Source organism: Odontomachus brunneus, unplaced genomic scaffold (assembly GCF_010583005.1).
Source record: "Odontomachus brunneus isolate Ranch 3 - 2012 unplaced genomic scaffold, Obru_v1 Obru_scaffold_201, whole genome shotgun sequence".
Lineage (NCBI taxonomy): Eukaryota > Metazoa > Arthropoda > Insecta > Hymenoptera > Formicidae > Odontomachus > Odontomachus brunneus.
In genome coordinates, this window is record NW_022639651.1 from 352,623 (window position 1) to 370,979 (window position 18,357).

The 18,357-nt window shown below is 33.2% G+C and overlaps 1 protein-coding gene across 1 annotated transcript in view; it reads right to left on the bottom strand.

Annotated features, from left to right (window-relative positions):
* The window catches only part of LOC116852075, a 43,167-nt gene extending 39,386 nt beyond the window's left edge, over nucleotides 1-3,781 (bottom strand). The window contains exons 1-3 of the mRNA XM_032832082.1: nucleotides 3,688-3,781; nucleotides 2,262-2,415; nucleotides 1,939-2,052 (exon numbers count right to left, since the gene is read on the bottom strand). Of these exons, the coding sequence (XP_032687973.1) occupies nucleotides 1,939-2,052; nucleotides 2,262-2,379 (232 nt within the window). The 5' untranslated portion in view covers nucleotides 2,380-2,415; nucleotides 3,688-3,781. The remainder of the gene's footprint in view (nucleotides 1-1,938; nucleotides 2,053-2,261; nucleotides 2,416-3,687) is intronic.
* Nucleotides 3,782-18,357: the final 14,576 nt, after the last annotated feature.

Below are 18,357 nucleotides of genomic sequence, written 5' to 3' on the forward strand. Positions count from 1 at the left end.
ACGTCCGTGCCAAGTATCTCAAGTTGCCGTAACACGAGCGGCGAGTTGCATCGAGCGTTCGAGGCAATTTTGTTTCGCCGTCGCGGGGCATCGCGAATGACGTTACGAGATAAATGTAGAAATAAGCGCGATTAAGCGCGCGGCGGCGATAGTAATAGATAGCGTTGGACAACGTCTAGTATTTACACGTAGAGTATCTACGCGATGCTCGAGTAGACGTAAATTTGACAGCACCTTACTCAGTCGACTCGTGAAGATTGCACTCCTTATGACTGATTCATATAGTACTCGCATTTCTATCATATTCTATCATATTCATGGAGAGTGGCGAAATAGAAATATAATCAAACTTTGTTCGAAACAATGTGGCATGTAAAATGTGAAAAGGGTGTGACCAAGTGCTTATAGGCTAATAGTCCGCTTTTTTATTAAAAAAAAAATTTTAATTCAGATTGATATTATTTTATAGTTTTTGGAACGCTGATTACGAATATACAAGCTCTAAAGTAGACCAGCGTAACTGTTCTAAAAGAGAAAAAAGAGAAAATGGCCCACTTAAAACTGTACCTCACTAGATGGCGCTACTTATTTTCACAAATAAAAAGTGAAATTATGACAATTTGCAATGACAAAATCATCTTCAGCAAGTCATAGCAGTAGTTCCAGATATTATTCTTGGAAAAAGCATGACTAAATTGAATCTCAAAAGCGTTCGATGGATTCTAGTAGATTCAGACAGTTGTAGATTCAGATAGTTGTCACGATCAAATTGAATCAGTTGGCTCGTTTAATTATACTTTGAAATTACCAATAAAATCAAATGCGAGCTATCAGAAAGTAAATTGTATTGCAAATTAACATTTTTATTTTGTGAAAATAAGTGGCATCATCTAGTGGAGTACAATTTAAAATGGGCCAATTTCTCTGGGACAGTACGTCGGTCCACCTTGGGAATTGTATATTCGTAATCAGCGTGCCAAAAACTATAAAATAAGACCAATTTGGATTCAAAACTTATTAAAACATAGAGCTTAGTAAATTAATTAATAAAGCTTAGTAATTAAAAAAATATTCTGGATAATAATGCTGCAATTCTAAGCAGAATCGTAAGTCTCGTAACTTGTTCTCGTAAAATTTGTCAGAACTTATGAGTAGATTTACAAGTCTATGCAATATCATATGTCGTACAATTACTCGTAAATATCTACGATTTCATGTAATTTACGATATTTACAAGTAATTGTACGACATATGATATTGCATAGACTTGTAAATCTACTTATAAGTTCTGACGAATTTTACGAGAACAAGTTACGAGACTTACGATTCTGCTTAGAATTGCAACATAAATTATAAATTTCCATCATCGATTGTTTTATATCATGAGGATATGTGGTAACACGCGTATTAGCGTACATATATTCAATATAGAGTATATAAATTATTTAATCAATTAACTGAAAATATTGATAATAATCTAGTAGATATTTTTATCATATGTCATTATTTATCATATGTTATCTAGTTACTAAGCCATAAAAAACCTACCAGACTCTCCATAATAAGTTTTTCCCTTAAATTCTTTTTGTGCTATTTCTTTCGTCATATAAACTTTATATTTGTATATTGTCTTTTCTGTATTATAATTTCTATTGTAACATACTTTTATTCTTGTATCTTTCGTCCTTTGTCTTGATGTCTTTTCGTACATCAGTTAGAAATAATGTATTGTACTGAAGGGACGTTTTGACGTAAATTACTATTCAAATAAATAAATAAAGTCTCGAACGTATCGTGATAATATCGATGCAACGCGGCCAGTCACGTCTGCGTTCAGCGTGCCACGACGTGCGTTGTCTCTCCTCATTTTTTTCCCTTACGAAACGTCGAGCCGCGATTTTGTACGAGCGACCATCGAATGTATCGCCTGACACTCACGTGACGCGAAATCGGAGTGCGGGCCGAGTTCACGGTGCGTGACTGCTGCTGTCCGCTGCCGCGCGATGACCCCCTGACATCCAAGACTCAGTTCTGCTTTCCAGTATGACGGACCTACGGAGAAAGTATTCTTACTTTATTCCTTACTGTGGCGCACAAAGTGGTGAATATGTTTCAGGTGAGACGTGTTGACCCTTCAACCGTCCGAACTGCCCTCTTTCTTTCCAGCTCATCGCTGTTCTTCGCGAGAGTATTATTTATACAATTGAGAGTATTATTTTTATATAATTTGCGTTCATTTCAAAATTTAAAGTGCAACATACATTTATAGCAATCAACGCCCCTTGGTACATTCGTAACGAAGACCTTCACACAGACCTCGGAATAGATATGGTGGAAGATATGGTTGTGGTAGAAGTCAAAAGATTCGCGCAAAAACATAAAGAAAGACTCCAAAATCGTCCTAATACAGCATTGCTACAACAGCAACAGTTCAACTACTGGATCAAAAGGGGATAGTTAGAAGACCCAAGAGAAAAAAACCGCTCGAATAGTACAATAACATAAAGTCTGACCAATTTATTATATCTTGAGATGTTCCTAATGGGAAAATCTTACTCGACAATCTAGTAGTAATTTAAGTTCAAAATAAAATGTAGTTAGTCTGAAGATTAGATACATTGTTAATCTATTAATAAAAAAAATTGTATAGCAATCATTAATATATATTCATTAATGCGTAGAAAATTAGTTTATAGAATCGGCTGAAAAGAAACGCGTTCTTGAGGTAAACTCGACACAGAATCGCAGCGGGTTAATTTTCTTTCGTCAGAAATATCTTTCCGTCTGATGAAAAAGAAACGTAATTAGTCGTACACAGACAGGCATATAATAACCTTAGCACGTATAATAACACAGATCTGCAAAATTTCAAAAACTTAATACGTTTTGAAATTGAAAGCTATTTCCGCTGTAATTTTGTCTGCTGAATACAAATACTTGAAATTAGAAATTCTTAGAATTTCCTTAGAATTAGAAAGCCTTAGAATTTCTCTATCACATCACAGGTTTTCACTCTATCACAGGTTTTCAAGATAATTAGGTTTAATTAGCCAAAAAATGCCGATTTTCACTATATTCAACCGATTATTGCTAACAAAGTAATTTTTTTTAAACAAATTCGCAAACGATATCTTAATGTACTATTCTTTCCCTTTAAAATTATATAAAATTTTTTATTTCACGATTATTTTTAACAAAGATACTGAAGTTTATTGATATTGAAGTCTATGAGACTCAAAGCACATTACAGACATTAAGTGACAGTCTATAATTATTATTACCCGCAAATTTAACGTAAAAACATTGGAAATTTGATTTAAAAAATGACAGTAGAATTTCCTAGAAAATGTTCACCATATGAACAATGATGTTTAGTTGGTATATATAGTATATACCATATGATATAGCATTATAAAAATAACTTCTAAAGAATCCTATCTTTGTGCTTTCATTTTTTCTCACTGTGTACTATAAAGTACTATATTTTCTCTCATTTTATTGGTTTTAATTTTTCATAGTTTTCATAATAATAAATTTATCAATTCAAGTCATGCTATAGAAATAGACTGTCACATAATGTTTATAATGTGCTTTGAGTCTCATAGACTTCAATATCAATAAACTTCAGTATATCCGTCAAAAATAATCGTAAAATAAAAAATCTGGTAATTATGCAGAATAACGGACCTCCGATTACCTTGACCTTGATATATGTTGTAAAGGTCACCCTCTTGAATAACTCTCAGAAGGTTTTAGCCGCCGTTCATTGTTTGTTAAAAAGTTATTGATGAAAGAAGTTCGAAAAATATATTACAATTTTTCGATACTGTGTACCGTTAACGAGCAATATCGAATAATAACTGCAATATCGAACGACTAACGGAAAGCTGCACTCCCCGCACCCCCCTCCAAACCTAACCTAACTTATCATTAACACAAAAGTTGAACACTTTAATAAACAACAACTGACGCTTAATGTGACGATAGGTTGGGTTGGGTTAGTATTTAGAGGGGTGCGAGGGGCGCAGCCCCCCGCTAGTCGTTCGACCTTTAATTTGTTTGTAATAATGTTGGGTACAACATTTTTTGCGCACAAATAATTTAACAACTCGATACTTCTCGTCATTAATGCGAGAAATTCAAAGAATTTCATTTTTCAGCAGTCGAACGGTAACTATACGAAAGACTGTTGACAAAATACTGGCTTACAAAATACTGGCTTATCATTCCTTACAAGTACGTTTCATATGTCTAATATCAACAATAACTTATTTCATTCCGGTAAGAAATGTAAACAAAATAACTTTTACTTATCGAACAATGTGACAATACGAAACTACAATATCAATATATATAGTATCAGAAAATTACATTATATTCATTACACTTTCTTTGTTAATAACTTTTTAATGAACAACGAGTGACGGTTAAAACTTCTTGAATATTATTTAGGATGGTCAACTGTATAATATAAAGAAAAGATTATTAAATCGAAGAATGGTCCGTTATTCTGCATATTTACCAAAAATCTTATATGATTTTAAAGGGAAAGAATAGTACATTAAAATGCCGTTTGCGAATTTGTTAAAAAAAATTACTTTGTTAGCAATAATCGGTTGAATATAGTCAAAATCGGCATTTTTTGGCTATTTAAATCTAATTATTTCGAAAACTTGACGTGATAGAGAAATTCTAAGCGGACGAAATTCTAAAATTTCGGCGGACAAAATTACGTAGAAAATGACCTTTGAAATCCAAAACGCAAAATCATGCAGACCTGTGTAATTGATGTGGATTATATGAATATATTATGTTACTATTATAAGATTATTATACTATACAAGGTGATTCAGGACCTCTGAGATAAATTCTGAGGAACGATAGGTCTTGCAGGGAGGACCCTTTTTGTCGGATCACCCACGTTCTGACGCGTCGTTTACGATCGCGCAGACAGATCTTATATACAAGGTGTCCCGAACCTCCATGATGACCCTTGGTGAGAACGTAGAACGGAGTGAGGTGAGCAAGAAAGTCCTGCGCTATTTTGCGATCTTCGCAATAATAGTCGAGATATTAATGAAAAAAGATTGGTGAATGATCACCCACGATATGGTAGATGAGCTGTAGTGGGGCCATCTGTCGTTGTATACTTATACATTAAATCAAACTGAACAAAAAAGTCCTTTACCATTTTGTAAATTATCATAGATATAGATTTTTAGATATTAATTAAAGAAAATTTATGCATTATGGTATACAATCATATATGTAACAATTTTCTTTAATATTTAAAAATGTATGTAGTCATTTGCAAAATGGTAGAAGACTTTTTTGTTCAGTTTGATTTAATATATAAGTATACAACGGCAGACGGCCTCACTGCAGCTCATCACCATATCGCGCGTGATCATTCACCGTGATCTTTTTTCATTAATATCTCAACTATTATTGCGAAGATCGCAAAATAGCGCAGGACTTTCTTGCTCACTTCAATCCGTTCTACGTTCTCACCAAGAGTCATCATGGAGGTTCGGGACACCCTGTATATATGTAACATTTATTACAATTATGAAATAGATTATTCATTTATTGTTTCAAGTACACTTGCAAACAGTTTACAGAAGGTGTTCAAAGTGTGACTACCTTGAATCCAATTGTATTCATGATACTGTCAGGCTCTATCGAACATTTGAAATTTGTATTGAATTTAGTCAAAACGCGTATTCTCTTCGTGACCTTTCTGCGCGCAGTTAGGCATTTTCGTCGCAATGTTGTGATTTCCTCTGTCTTGCAATACACAGGTTTATTATTTGTGCTTTTCGCGTGCTTGGTATCGTAGTGTTGCAGATTTTTATGATAATTGCTATTGCGTACTTCGCCATATCTTCTGAGTTATTGCCATGGCTTTCCTTTTCAGCTTTACATATCACGCATCCGCTCAGTGTCAAGTTTTCTAACCATCCATTCACAATTCATTATATGCAATCTTTCCCGCGTTTGCATTCCTCGATTTTCGATGATCATGTGTATATATGTATACAATAACCTTAATGGATAGTATAACGCTGGTCAACGAATAATTTGTCATTTGATGAAATTTTTTGATGTGTTTTTTATGTATTTTTTGTAATACAGCGGGATGAATTGAATAGCGGGGGAATTGAATAATATTAAGCGTTTGCGACAATTTCAGAAAAATATGATATATAGCACAAAAGTATGAATATATAGCATGCTAATCTCAAACATAAAACAAGGCGTCTCATATTTTTCTGAAATTGTCGCAAACGCTTAATATTATCCAAATTCCCCTGTTATTCAATTTACTTCGCTATACTCTATATGTGAAATATTTGAATTGAATTAGGCGCGTTTGGTTAAGTCGAGGCAGCGTCGCTCGCCAATCGATGCGTGTTCGATGTTCGCGCAGGCATGAGAGAGAAAAGCGTGCGCCATCTGAGTAGAGTGTGTGTCGAAGAGACTCGCCGAGGAGAAGGAGTGTGTGTGTGTGTGTCACAGTGAACTTCGAGTTAGAGTTACGTTCCGCTACGCCGATTTAAGAGATTGTTCTTTCCTTGTATTACACTCGGGCATACCTAATACAACTTTATACATATTCCTGACGATAAAGCATTACTCTATTCTTATTTACCATATTCTCTACCCTGATGAAACAAAGCTAACATATATAAAATTAAAAAATGAACTCAGAATTTTTCTCCGTTATCCATAGTTTTTCTATGACGATCATCTAAGATTTATTATATTATATAGGACATTCCACTAATTTGCAAGTCAATTTAATTCAAAATTAATTTGTTTTTATATTGAAATACTACCAGTACTAAGTTTTTTTATACAAAGTCCCTCTATTTAAATTTCTTTATTTCTTAATTATTTTTTAATTCAATGCCAAAATACTATATAGATCACATAATTTGATACATGTGACAAAAAATTTTTTTACTATAATTATAAAGAGGTTATTAATATCTTTTTTAATTGTACAAATTTGTCTCTAGACATTGACGTGAAGTTATCACAGTGACAGATTATCGCTTTTGCGCATTGCTCTCGCTCGTCTTTGCATTATCAATAAATCAATAATGCGTACGTTTACAAAATTTTAAGAGCCTAGTTATACTGCATGTTGGAGTCATTTTGCCGGTTAATGCACATTGAACAATCCTGAAAATCCCGCGAGGGGCCCCGCGGCATATCGTATATTTATATTGCCTGCGCAACTCATTACGTAACTTTTTTCGATATTCTCCCCCTTATAACGTTCCCTTAAATATGAGCATCTGTCTGATCGCGAACATAAATAATCGCACGACGGTCCTTAATTTCACGTAATTCAGGTCGCGCTGGTGTTATTCACTGCTCTCGCATTGTATTAATATTGCACGTTAAGCTCGGCCACAGAAAGAGCGAAAGGGATTAAAGGCCGAAATCAGGATGACATCTGTCGATTGTGTACGAAGAAAGACGAAAACGAAGTGAAGCGAGGCCAGACCACCCGTACAGTCGTTCTCCTGTGATCATGTAAATTCGCATGCGCGTATCAACGTTTAATAAAGCTGGCTATCCGTCACTTAAAATTACGGGCCATGTGCTCGCGCATATTTTCGAACGTCTCAATCGCAAATGCCGTCGTGAGTTACTGAATGTCTCGCAGCGAATTTGATATTTTCGCCGGTGTGCGCGCACACCGAGAGAGAAAGAAAGAGAGAGAGAGAGAGAGAGAGAGAGAGAGCGACGCTTATGCGTTATGTAAAGACTGGTCCACCAAACTCTAAGGCGACGCGTCAAACTTTACGTCTCGTTCCACATCCATACATTATTCGCGCGAGGGGAGTCAATGTACCGCGCAAATTCCCACTCGAAGGTGTTCCGTCGACCGCGGCTCTCCCTCTCCGTCCCTCACTCCGTCTGTCACTCTCTTTTTCTCTCGCTTATTAGCCACGGGAATGCCACAGTTGCGTCAACGGTTTAATTGTTCTCTATTCCGTTAAAGGAATATAAATCTATCCGTGAACGATTTCGTCGCACGCGCGCGTGCGCGCACTCGGTCGTTACGTTACACTGTGTTTTTCTACCTATCGGCGGCCCCTATCAACCTCGCGGTTAAGAGAGAACGTAGTAATTACGGATTAGGCTTTTTCACCTGACCGAGAACGATCTGGCGGCTGATCATGCGCGAAGTAAATATTTATTAGGACGACGACAGGTTATTGGGTAACCCCGAAACGGGCACACGATGTGCACTCGCGTATCTCTTTTACAAATAGGGCGATCTTGCGAAATTGAAATCTATGCAATGCTGGGAAATATTTGGGAAGTGCAGAAACGTCGATATAATTTTAAACAAGGAATCTCAATTTTCTATCTACTATTTTGTATCTACTAGGATAGAAAGAAAATAAAAACACTTTGGCGATCTGGTGAAAAGTATGCATTTACCCACATAACACATTTTTAGGATCTTATTAAAATCCAGGCAGATAAATAATTATGAGTTCTGGTTAAAAGTGTAATGATTCAAACATACGATTCCAAGTGACAAACTCAAAATTTTCCCAAAATTCTTTTTGGCCTTAAGATTGAACAAAACATATGTTGACGGAACACTAGGATTGAAAAAAACATATATATATATATATATATATATATATTGAATTTTCTAAATAATTTAATCGTTTAATAAAATACTTAAAATGTTTCAAAAATATTTTACTTTTTCTCTATTCTATTAAATACACAATAGTTGATATAAAACTGAAATTCTCTATTTAATAAAATTATATATCGACGTTCCTACATAGAAATTTCCCAAATATTTTCCAAACATTTCCCAGTATTGCATAGATTTCAATCAGATTTACCCAAACTTGTTCCAAATAAATATACTATATTGCGATATCAATTGGAAATGCCATTCTTATCCGAACTGTAGAAAATATGCTAGAATCTAATTGGAATTTATTTCGATTTCCCAAATAAATAAACTTGCAATTGTAAGGGAGAAAAAACTAAACAAATTCCATTTGGTCCGTCCAATGTTTTCCCAATTTTTATTCTTATATTATATTTAGATCAAATAAAGTATCTGAATGTAAGAATAATCGTACAATAATCTGAATATTTTATACGACCTACATATACGGCATTACAAAAAGTAATCTAATAGTAAGTAGTTACTATACATTTAAACGTTTATTGTGATGTATAGAGGATACTGAAATTGATGACAAACTTGAACAATGTTGATAACGTAAAGACGATTGTCACTAACACAATCATGCTATCATTTTCATATTTCATATACATACAGAATTTACGTAAATATGTGTTGCTTTGTTTTACCATATTCCACGGAAAGTCTAACCACGCATGTATAGAAATCTTTCTGCAAATTTTTCGGATATTCTTAAGCTTCTGAATTCAGATATGAAGGTCCTTCAAGATTTTTCTGTTTGGAACATCCAATCCACTTTCGGAATATACAAGCTGCGGAACTTTTAAAGTAGACAAATATTACATTAACTGATAGCTTGAAATTTTATATTAATTTTTTTTTTCATTTTCGTCATATATTGATTAATACTCCTATTTATTTTTGCATGTACTTTTATTGTGTAAGAGCATTTGTAATTTTATACAATACGACGTAAACTTTGCAGAAAAATGCCAGTATTTTGTCGATAAAGCTTTCAGTCGTTTTCAGCTTCAATATCCCCTCAAGATTTCATTTAAATAAAATATTTAAAATAAAAGCATAATAATGTTTTATTATAAAGTTTATAATTTATCCCAAAAAGAAAGGTTGAATAAAATATTTGAAACATGTATATATAAATATTAAAAGCGTTTTAAATATAAATATAATTGTTAAACATAAATATAAATTAGAAATTAGAAGAAAGAAAATTTTAGGAAAACATTCAGCACAAAAAATCTGTTAGAGTTTTTCACTTGGAATCGCATTTTTTAAATATTACACTTCTAATCCGAATCTTTTGTAGGTTACCTAATGAGGTCTCATAATTTTTTTGAGAAATCAAGTTGTATGTCAATTAGATCCCAGAAAAATATCTATGCGGGATTATATCGATGTTAAAATGAAACTCAATTGGGAAAACGAGTTTCCATCACATTTTTGTTTCAATTCTGAATTGACAATTCATTTGACATACTTGAATGACAAAAATGAGTTTCCTAATTGGTATCATAATAAAATAATCAATTTCAAAACAATATATTTTGTCAATATATGTATAAAAATAGTAAAAACGTTTCAAATATTATGTCCAACATAAATATAAAATATAAATCGAAAAAAGAAAATTTTGGGAAAACATTCGATAAAAAAATGGAATTTATTTGAGTTTTGGAATCGTATTTTTAAGATATTACACTTCTAATCCGAATCTTTGTAGATTGCCTAATCAGGTTCTATAATTTTTTTAGGAAATCTACTTCATGCCAATTAGATTTCAGAAAAAAATACACAGGTCGACAAAAATGAGTTTTCTAATTGATATCATGGTAGGATAATCAATTTCGAAATAAATTTGGGCATTCTAATCGGAATCTATGCTATATGTAAGGGAATTTCTATGCAGTGAAAATGTAATTTATGTCACTTTATGATGAAACTTCACAATTTTGTTAGACTTTTACGCGAAAGAAAGAGACAATTATGATAGCCGTATGCTGTTCTGGTTTGGCGAGTATTTTTTCAGATTGCAACTCCGGGTTTCATATTTATCGGCGTCTATACAAATACATGTGTGCGCGCGGTCGACAGGACGCTAGTTAACGTTCTGGTTGAATTATTTATTATTCGTGGGACGAGGTCGCGAAAACGGTGTATAAAACGGTCGGGGAAGGGAAATTGCTGGCTACACGAAGGTATTCCCATGTTACGTTGAGACAATTTAATCCCATGTCGATTACAGTCGCCATCATGTACAATTGGGCCATGCAATGTTTGTGAGTACGATGGCCAATCTATCGCGCGGAAGCTTAATTGATGAGTTCTGCATCATAGCGCAATGTGCAGGGATTCCTTTCGCGAGCCGAAAACGCAATTACTCTCCGTGAGATGTGTTTGCAGTTTCGGCTGTTGACGGACAGACTTAATCGCTCTCATTATACATCATAAACTGCTCATCTTAAATATCTCGATACTGTTTCGCATAATATGAGCGAGATGTATCTATAATCGTACGTAGACATATATACGCGCGCACACACACACACTCATATACAATGTCGCTTTATTATAGAATGAAGATAGATACACGTGTCGCCCGGGGCAATACATTCTAAACATCTCTCTTTCGTAAGTGCTATCCTCTCGAAATGTGCTCTATATACGATGATAAAGCTCTCGGGTTAAGAAGGGAAGTGAAAGGCGGACATTAAAAATGTTCTAACGCAAGCGATCCTCCGATCGTTTCAAAACCTTTCAGCTCTTGGCATAAAAATTTAAAGACCGGGCGAGAGACTTTCCAATATATTCCATCGAAAAGAAAAAATAAACAGGCTTATAAAAGCCAACGTTAGGTGGAAGTACATGAACAAATAAAAAACCTTAGGCTAATATATTATATACAAATCTTAGGCTAATATATTATATATTATGATAAACGTTTCGATCACAATTCGGACTTTTCTCACACACATATACAGAATATCAATGAACAAAGCACTTCGATAAATTTAATCATTACAAAAGAAAAAAAACGCCAAGTATTAAAACAAAAACTATAAAACGAAAAGTACATGTTAACTTAAACAAAGTATACATGTTTTAAATTAATTATAATAAAAAAAGAGGTAAGATCAATATAATTAACCAAATACGTAATATGTAAATATTTATCACACAAATAATTGTGTGATAAATATCAATAACAATAAATTGAACGCTGAAATATCCAAGTAACAAATTGAGAAAAACTTAACATCGAAGATCAAAAACTCTTGACGTGTCCCAATAAATAAATTTATAAATAAATTTATAAATATATTCATACAGAAAAATCATTTCTACATACGGCGACACACAGTCTTGAATTCACGGAACATTAATATACATTTTCCCATAGTAAATTTACAGTCTAACAGAAATATTTGAAAAGCCTATAAGGAACCAAGCACGGATGTCTTAGTGCCATTAGATATTAATAATATTAATATAATAGTCGAAGGATAATATGTCCAGCATGTCAAACGCACGTATCGAAATTTTTTCTCGATCATCGTACGTGGCGAATCAACCTTCCATACTTAGACCGATCCTTGAGTCCCAAACTTTTATATATATATATATATATATTTATATTCCAAAAAACCTCCATTAAACCGATAACTCGAACAGATTCATCTTATATGTTGCGAAAAAACTGCCTCCACCAGGACTCGAACCTGGAACCTCCCCACTTTCCGGGCGGGACGCCTTTCCACTCGGCCACCAAGGCGTTGCGAGTCCTCTCTCCAATATTTTCTCTCTACCAATATTTTCGAAAATGTCGATAAACCCAAAAATTATTTTTCTCTTATTACAAAGAAGTCCACGGCGTTCTTCCTGACAATGAGTAACGCTGAATGTAGTTCAAAGAAGAATTTCTGATTCTTATTCAGCGACTGAAGAAAATCGAAAATTCCAAGTTTCATAAAAATTTAGTTCTGTTTAAAAATCTGTTCGCCATATTGGATCCGCCATTTTGAATTTTCAAAAACTGACTTCAGATTCGTAATCAGCGAGGCCAAAAAGTGGGTAAATCGCTACTTAGAAAAACGTCGATGACTTACCGAAACGTGGTTCTACGCAAGGATTTGGCACTTTGTATATCTGCACAAACAACTTAAACGCAAAATGATCGAAATTTATGAGAAGGTTTTATTACTATCTGCTCAAACGTAGTTTATAAGGAAAAATGAAAAATGGATACTACAAGAGAGCAATGATCTTAAACATCGAAGTCGCCTTTGTACCGCGTGGAAATAAAAAAATAATGTTGAATTACTGGATTGATCACAGTCACAGGATGCAAATCCTATTGAAAATGTTTGGTCTTTGATGAAATTTAAACTTCGTGGAAAGAAAATTTGGTCGGTCAAGATGTTAGTTCGACAAATTCGATCGATATGGAGAGCTTTACCTCAAAAATATGCTATAAATTAGTTGAAAATATGCCTTGGAGATGCCAGGCAATTACTAATAATAAAGGCGACTGGACAAGTTATTAATAATAAAACATCACAGTTTTAATCAAGTAATATGTGTGTATTTTATTTCATTTCAATAAATTATTTATCAAGTTTTGCCGTAAACGCTTTTATCACACAGACTGTGTGCGTGTGCGTGTGTGTGTGTGTTTTTTTTTTAATAATATACATAAAATTATTAGTAGCATTATAAACATTTATATTGAAGAATGATGTATTTATTGCATACTTTAGACACACCACTTTTCAATGGGAGAATACTCTTGTTGGATAAGAAGAATGAATTAACAAACTCATTAAACAAATTACGGACAACTTTTTACGTCCTGACTACATAGCAAATCTATAACACATCTTATCACCGATTCTATATACACATCTTTTGTTGCTTGAAAATAACAAAATTTCGACGCTAAATTTGAATCAATAACTCCCGACATTAACGACGATAAATTGTTTATTTCAAATATTTTCCTTTTAAATTAATACAAAATTTGAAATGGTAATACAGATTGCAGAAGCACATCTTGTATTTTGTAGTGCGTGCACGTAGCTTGAAAGATGCCGCGCTTGCCAAACCACGTTCCCAAATCCTACGCGATATCATATGGTCTGTTCTTTTCAGCTGCACTGCTAAACTGGTGCAATAAGTTAAAGTGAGACAAGTATTTTTTTTCACTCTAATTTATTGCACTAGTTCAGCAGTGCAACTGAAAAGAACAGACTAATTTCAGTCCACATGGAAATCCGGAATCATAGTTGTTGATAAATCATTCATACGAATCATTGCAGAGGTCAAATGGATGCAGAGGTGCATGGATTCATTATAAATTAATTATCAAGCGATGCGGTAGCGTCGCGACGCTAAGTACATAAAGACGAGTTCCGAAAATGACAGGTCCGAGATGTGACTATGTTCATAGTACACGACGCTACCAAGAAGTTTTTCCGGAGTTTTTGCGATGATCACACTTTCAACTAAAATTTATCACGGAAAATAAAGACGTAATGAAAAACCTAATTGCATTTCTGACAGAAACGTTGATACAAGCTTTCAATTGCGATCAATCTGATAAAAATTAGTGCAGTCATTCCTGAGATCTGAAATTATCACAACCTAAAATTACATATTTTCAGCGGTCGGTTTCTTTTCCCGATCAAGTCTTTTCTACAATATGTGGCAAAGTTTAAGTCTCTTGTACATTATGTCGTAACGATAACGCTCTAATATATCATTCTAAAATGTGATAATTGAGATAATTGAGATACATATATCAAACGACGCATTTCTATCGTATTTAATCATGCGATAGCGCTGTAATATATCGTTTTAAATGTGTTCGATGTAATTAATAATTGATATATTGAAATATTGAGATACGTATATCAAGTAACGCGGTAATGTCGAGTTGCTAATTATATATAATATAAATTCATTATAATATATTATAATGTTGCAAATCATATATGATATAAATTCGTATGTAAAAGCTCTAAGGTTAACAATTAAAAAATAAACTAAAAATGATGTCCTATAAGAGTCGAGTGCTGGAAAATGGAAAAGAGAGAGAATCATGACGTGACGTATTATATGTACTTTTATTACTTCTTTTTATATTTAGTAAAAATATATTTATTGTTATTTTATCAAGAAAACTTTATTAAAGAAACGTTTATTATTTAATCAAGAAAATATTATTTGAAATAATATTTTTTAAACAAATATATTATATTGACAAATAATAGTATAAAAATGCAATATACTGAAGAAAAATATATTAGAAATATAACAAAACTTGTCGGAAAGCGTCGTCTGAAAGTAGATTGGAAGCTGAGCGTATATCAAAATGGTGCTTTTATACAAAAAAAATTTGTATTCTGCAAATGAAGCCAATTTTATATAAAACTAAATAAAAAGCGGAAGTATGTCTGACACGTGCAGGAGAATGTCTCTCGTCGTAATCCGTAGATGATATAGATGTATTTTGTGGACCCATCTAAACATATTATTTTTTCAGAATTGTATTTTGCAGAATTCTTTTTTACAATATTCTTCGTGGAATAAACATAAGATTTTCTTAATTCATGCAAAAAGCTGTAATATCATAAAAACAAAAAACCTTACAAAGGTAAAAAATACGCCAAGTAGATAAAGCCGAGTAAATTGTACCTAACAAAAACCCTTTATAAAAAACCTAACAAAAACCTCAATTAAAAATAAATAACTTTCTCTCTTAAAAATAATACTTCTATAAATGGTTGTGTAAAAAAACAATCTAACATTTTTATCAAAAAAATTATTTAAAAAATTATAAAAAGTAAAACTCAATTAAAATATATGAAATCAGTAAAATGATCCAAGTACATGATTCATTATTATCAAACTAGAATAAATTATAACTAATGATCTATTATTACCAAGTAATTATTACAATAAATATAACTGATATAAAAGACCAATATATAAAAATCAAACTCATAGAACAAATTCATAACAAAAAAAAAACATTTTTATACATAATAACCAAAGTAAAGTACAAAAACTTGGCATGCTTGGGTCGTATTTAGAATATTAGTCTTCACTGTAAAAATTTAAAATGTACATGTGTTTGTCGGGGAGGGGGGGGATAGTGCTTGTTTTAATACGATCCGGGCACGCCAAGTTTTTGTACTTTGGTTATTTTGCATAAAAACGTTTTTTTTTTAATTTGTTATATGAGTTTAATTTTTATATGTTGATCTTTTATATCAGTTATATTAATTGTAACTTGGATCCTTTGGTAATGGATCATTAGTTAAAATTTATTCTAATTTAATAATAATGAATCATGTACTTGGATCATTTTATTAATTTCATATATTTTAATTGAGTTTTATTTTTTATAATTTTTTGAGTAAAAATGTTAGGTTGCTTTTTTACACAACCATTTATAGAGGTATTATTTTTAAAAGAGAAAGTTATTTATTTTTAATTGAGGTTTTTGTTAGGTTTTTTATAAAGATTTTTTGTTAGGTACAATTTACTCGGCTTTATCTTGGCGTATTTTTTACTTTTGTAAGATCTTTTTGTTTTTATGATATCATAGCTTTTTGCATGAATTAATAAAATCTTATTATGTTTATTCCGCAAAGAATATTGTAAAAAAAATTCTGCAAAATATAATTCTGAAGAATTTGTTTTTTACTTAAAAAAATGATCTTGAAACAATAATAAATAAAGGTCAAAAAGTAATTTAAAAAAATATTTACTCATTTTCCTCCCAAAAGTTCCTAAAAGGTTTATAAAAGATAGCGCGACGAAATAGAATACGCCCTTCATCACACTTACGATGCCATTGTGCATATGTTTATAACTGCAATCTGCAAATGATATTCTTCTATCAGGAGACTATATATGTGCAACTTTTTGTATCATTAGATATATACGAAATTATGTACGAAAAGCTCTGCATGTTCACTCAGATTCAAATTCTGATAAGTTGTCAAACGAAGACGTGCTATGACAAGTGTGTGAAATGTATTGAAAATTACTATAATAGAAGATTGAAAGATAATTAGATGCGATGTCAATCTTACTTCAGTTGTTTGCATGAATCATGCACAGTTAGATGACTTTCACACTTGCAATGATTTTCTTTATATGTGAAGGGGCATATTGTCACAAACCTCTAAACGTTTTACATTGCGTTTTACATTGCGAAATATTAAACCTTGCCGATGGTTTTTAAAAAATCTTCTTTTCATATTTACATTTTAATTTGTGTAATTTCTGTGTATAATTTTATTGGCCTTTATTTTATTTGGCAACATATTGTACAAGTTTATACAGGAAAAAGAGCATTCTTATTTCAAAAATATCTTTATTTTTGACATGTGAATCTCTTAAAAAGTACATATATAGCGTTAAACTCTTAAAGTATATACATAGCGTTAAACGAAGATAAATTACTTGCATCAATACATTTTATATTATAAGATTCATAAGAAGTATAAAAGAGAGAGAGAGAGAGAGAGAGAGAGAGAGAGAATTATAAGAATATTATAAGATTCATATAAAATTATGACATTGTTGAAATTCAAGACTTAAAAATTTTTTTAACAAAATTATATATACGTTGCTTATACGCGTGAAACAATGATTTTTAATTTAAATATATTAGTTTGAAGTGAATATTAATTTTTTTTCTGTGTAACGTAACACGCATATAAGCATTTAATTAAATAAGCACGTAAGGCGTGAATTCTCCTCATCGAGGCCGCCGTCGTCGGCGGTTTCTTCTCGCGACACTTCAATTCCGCGACTAAAAGCGTCGCGGAATATAAAATCGATTCCATGGCCGGGTATAAAATGAACAATCCGCTTTCTCAACCCCGTTGCGTTATCACGCACGCCGTATTCTGCCGGCTGACAACCGAACATTATCGGCCGTCGCAATCGCGCTCGAATTTATAAAAAAAGCGAAGCACCGCGAGCACACACACACACACACACACACACACACACACACACACACACAGAGAAAGAGAGCGAACTAATTACCGCGCGACGCCGCATGAACGGGATCTCGTAAATTGCCCGACCCTTCCCCACACGGTCGCCCCCGCCGATCACGGGAAGCTACTATGCGCGCGCGCGCAAATCAATTATGCAATTAATTATAACGTCTGGCGCATTATATCAGGTATAACTTTCATAGGTTTATATAATAGGGACTAAACGCCGCGGAGATAACTTACGTAACAGATGCTATGTCTATATAGTTGAACCTCCTCCAGGAGAGGAGAGGTGCGCCTCCCTCAACCCCCGCGCATCGCGCTCTCGCAATTTCGCAAAAATGTAGCGGCGAAGAATGCCGCGATGTGCCCGCGAGGATCCACTTAATTCGCGATATTACGCAAGCTAATTTATATGCAGATCGAGCGGACGATGACGACAACCATGGACGGCCGATGATCGTTCAAATTGTCAAACAGGACACCGTCGGATATACCGAGGACGATCTGCGATCTCGCTTGATGCGTTTTACTTGTTCTTTTCACGATGATGAACAAATTTACGAAGAGTCTCTCTCTCTCTCTCTCTCTCTCTCTCTCTCTCTCTCTCTCGCGCGCGCGCGC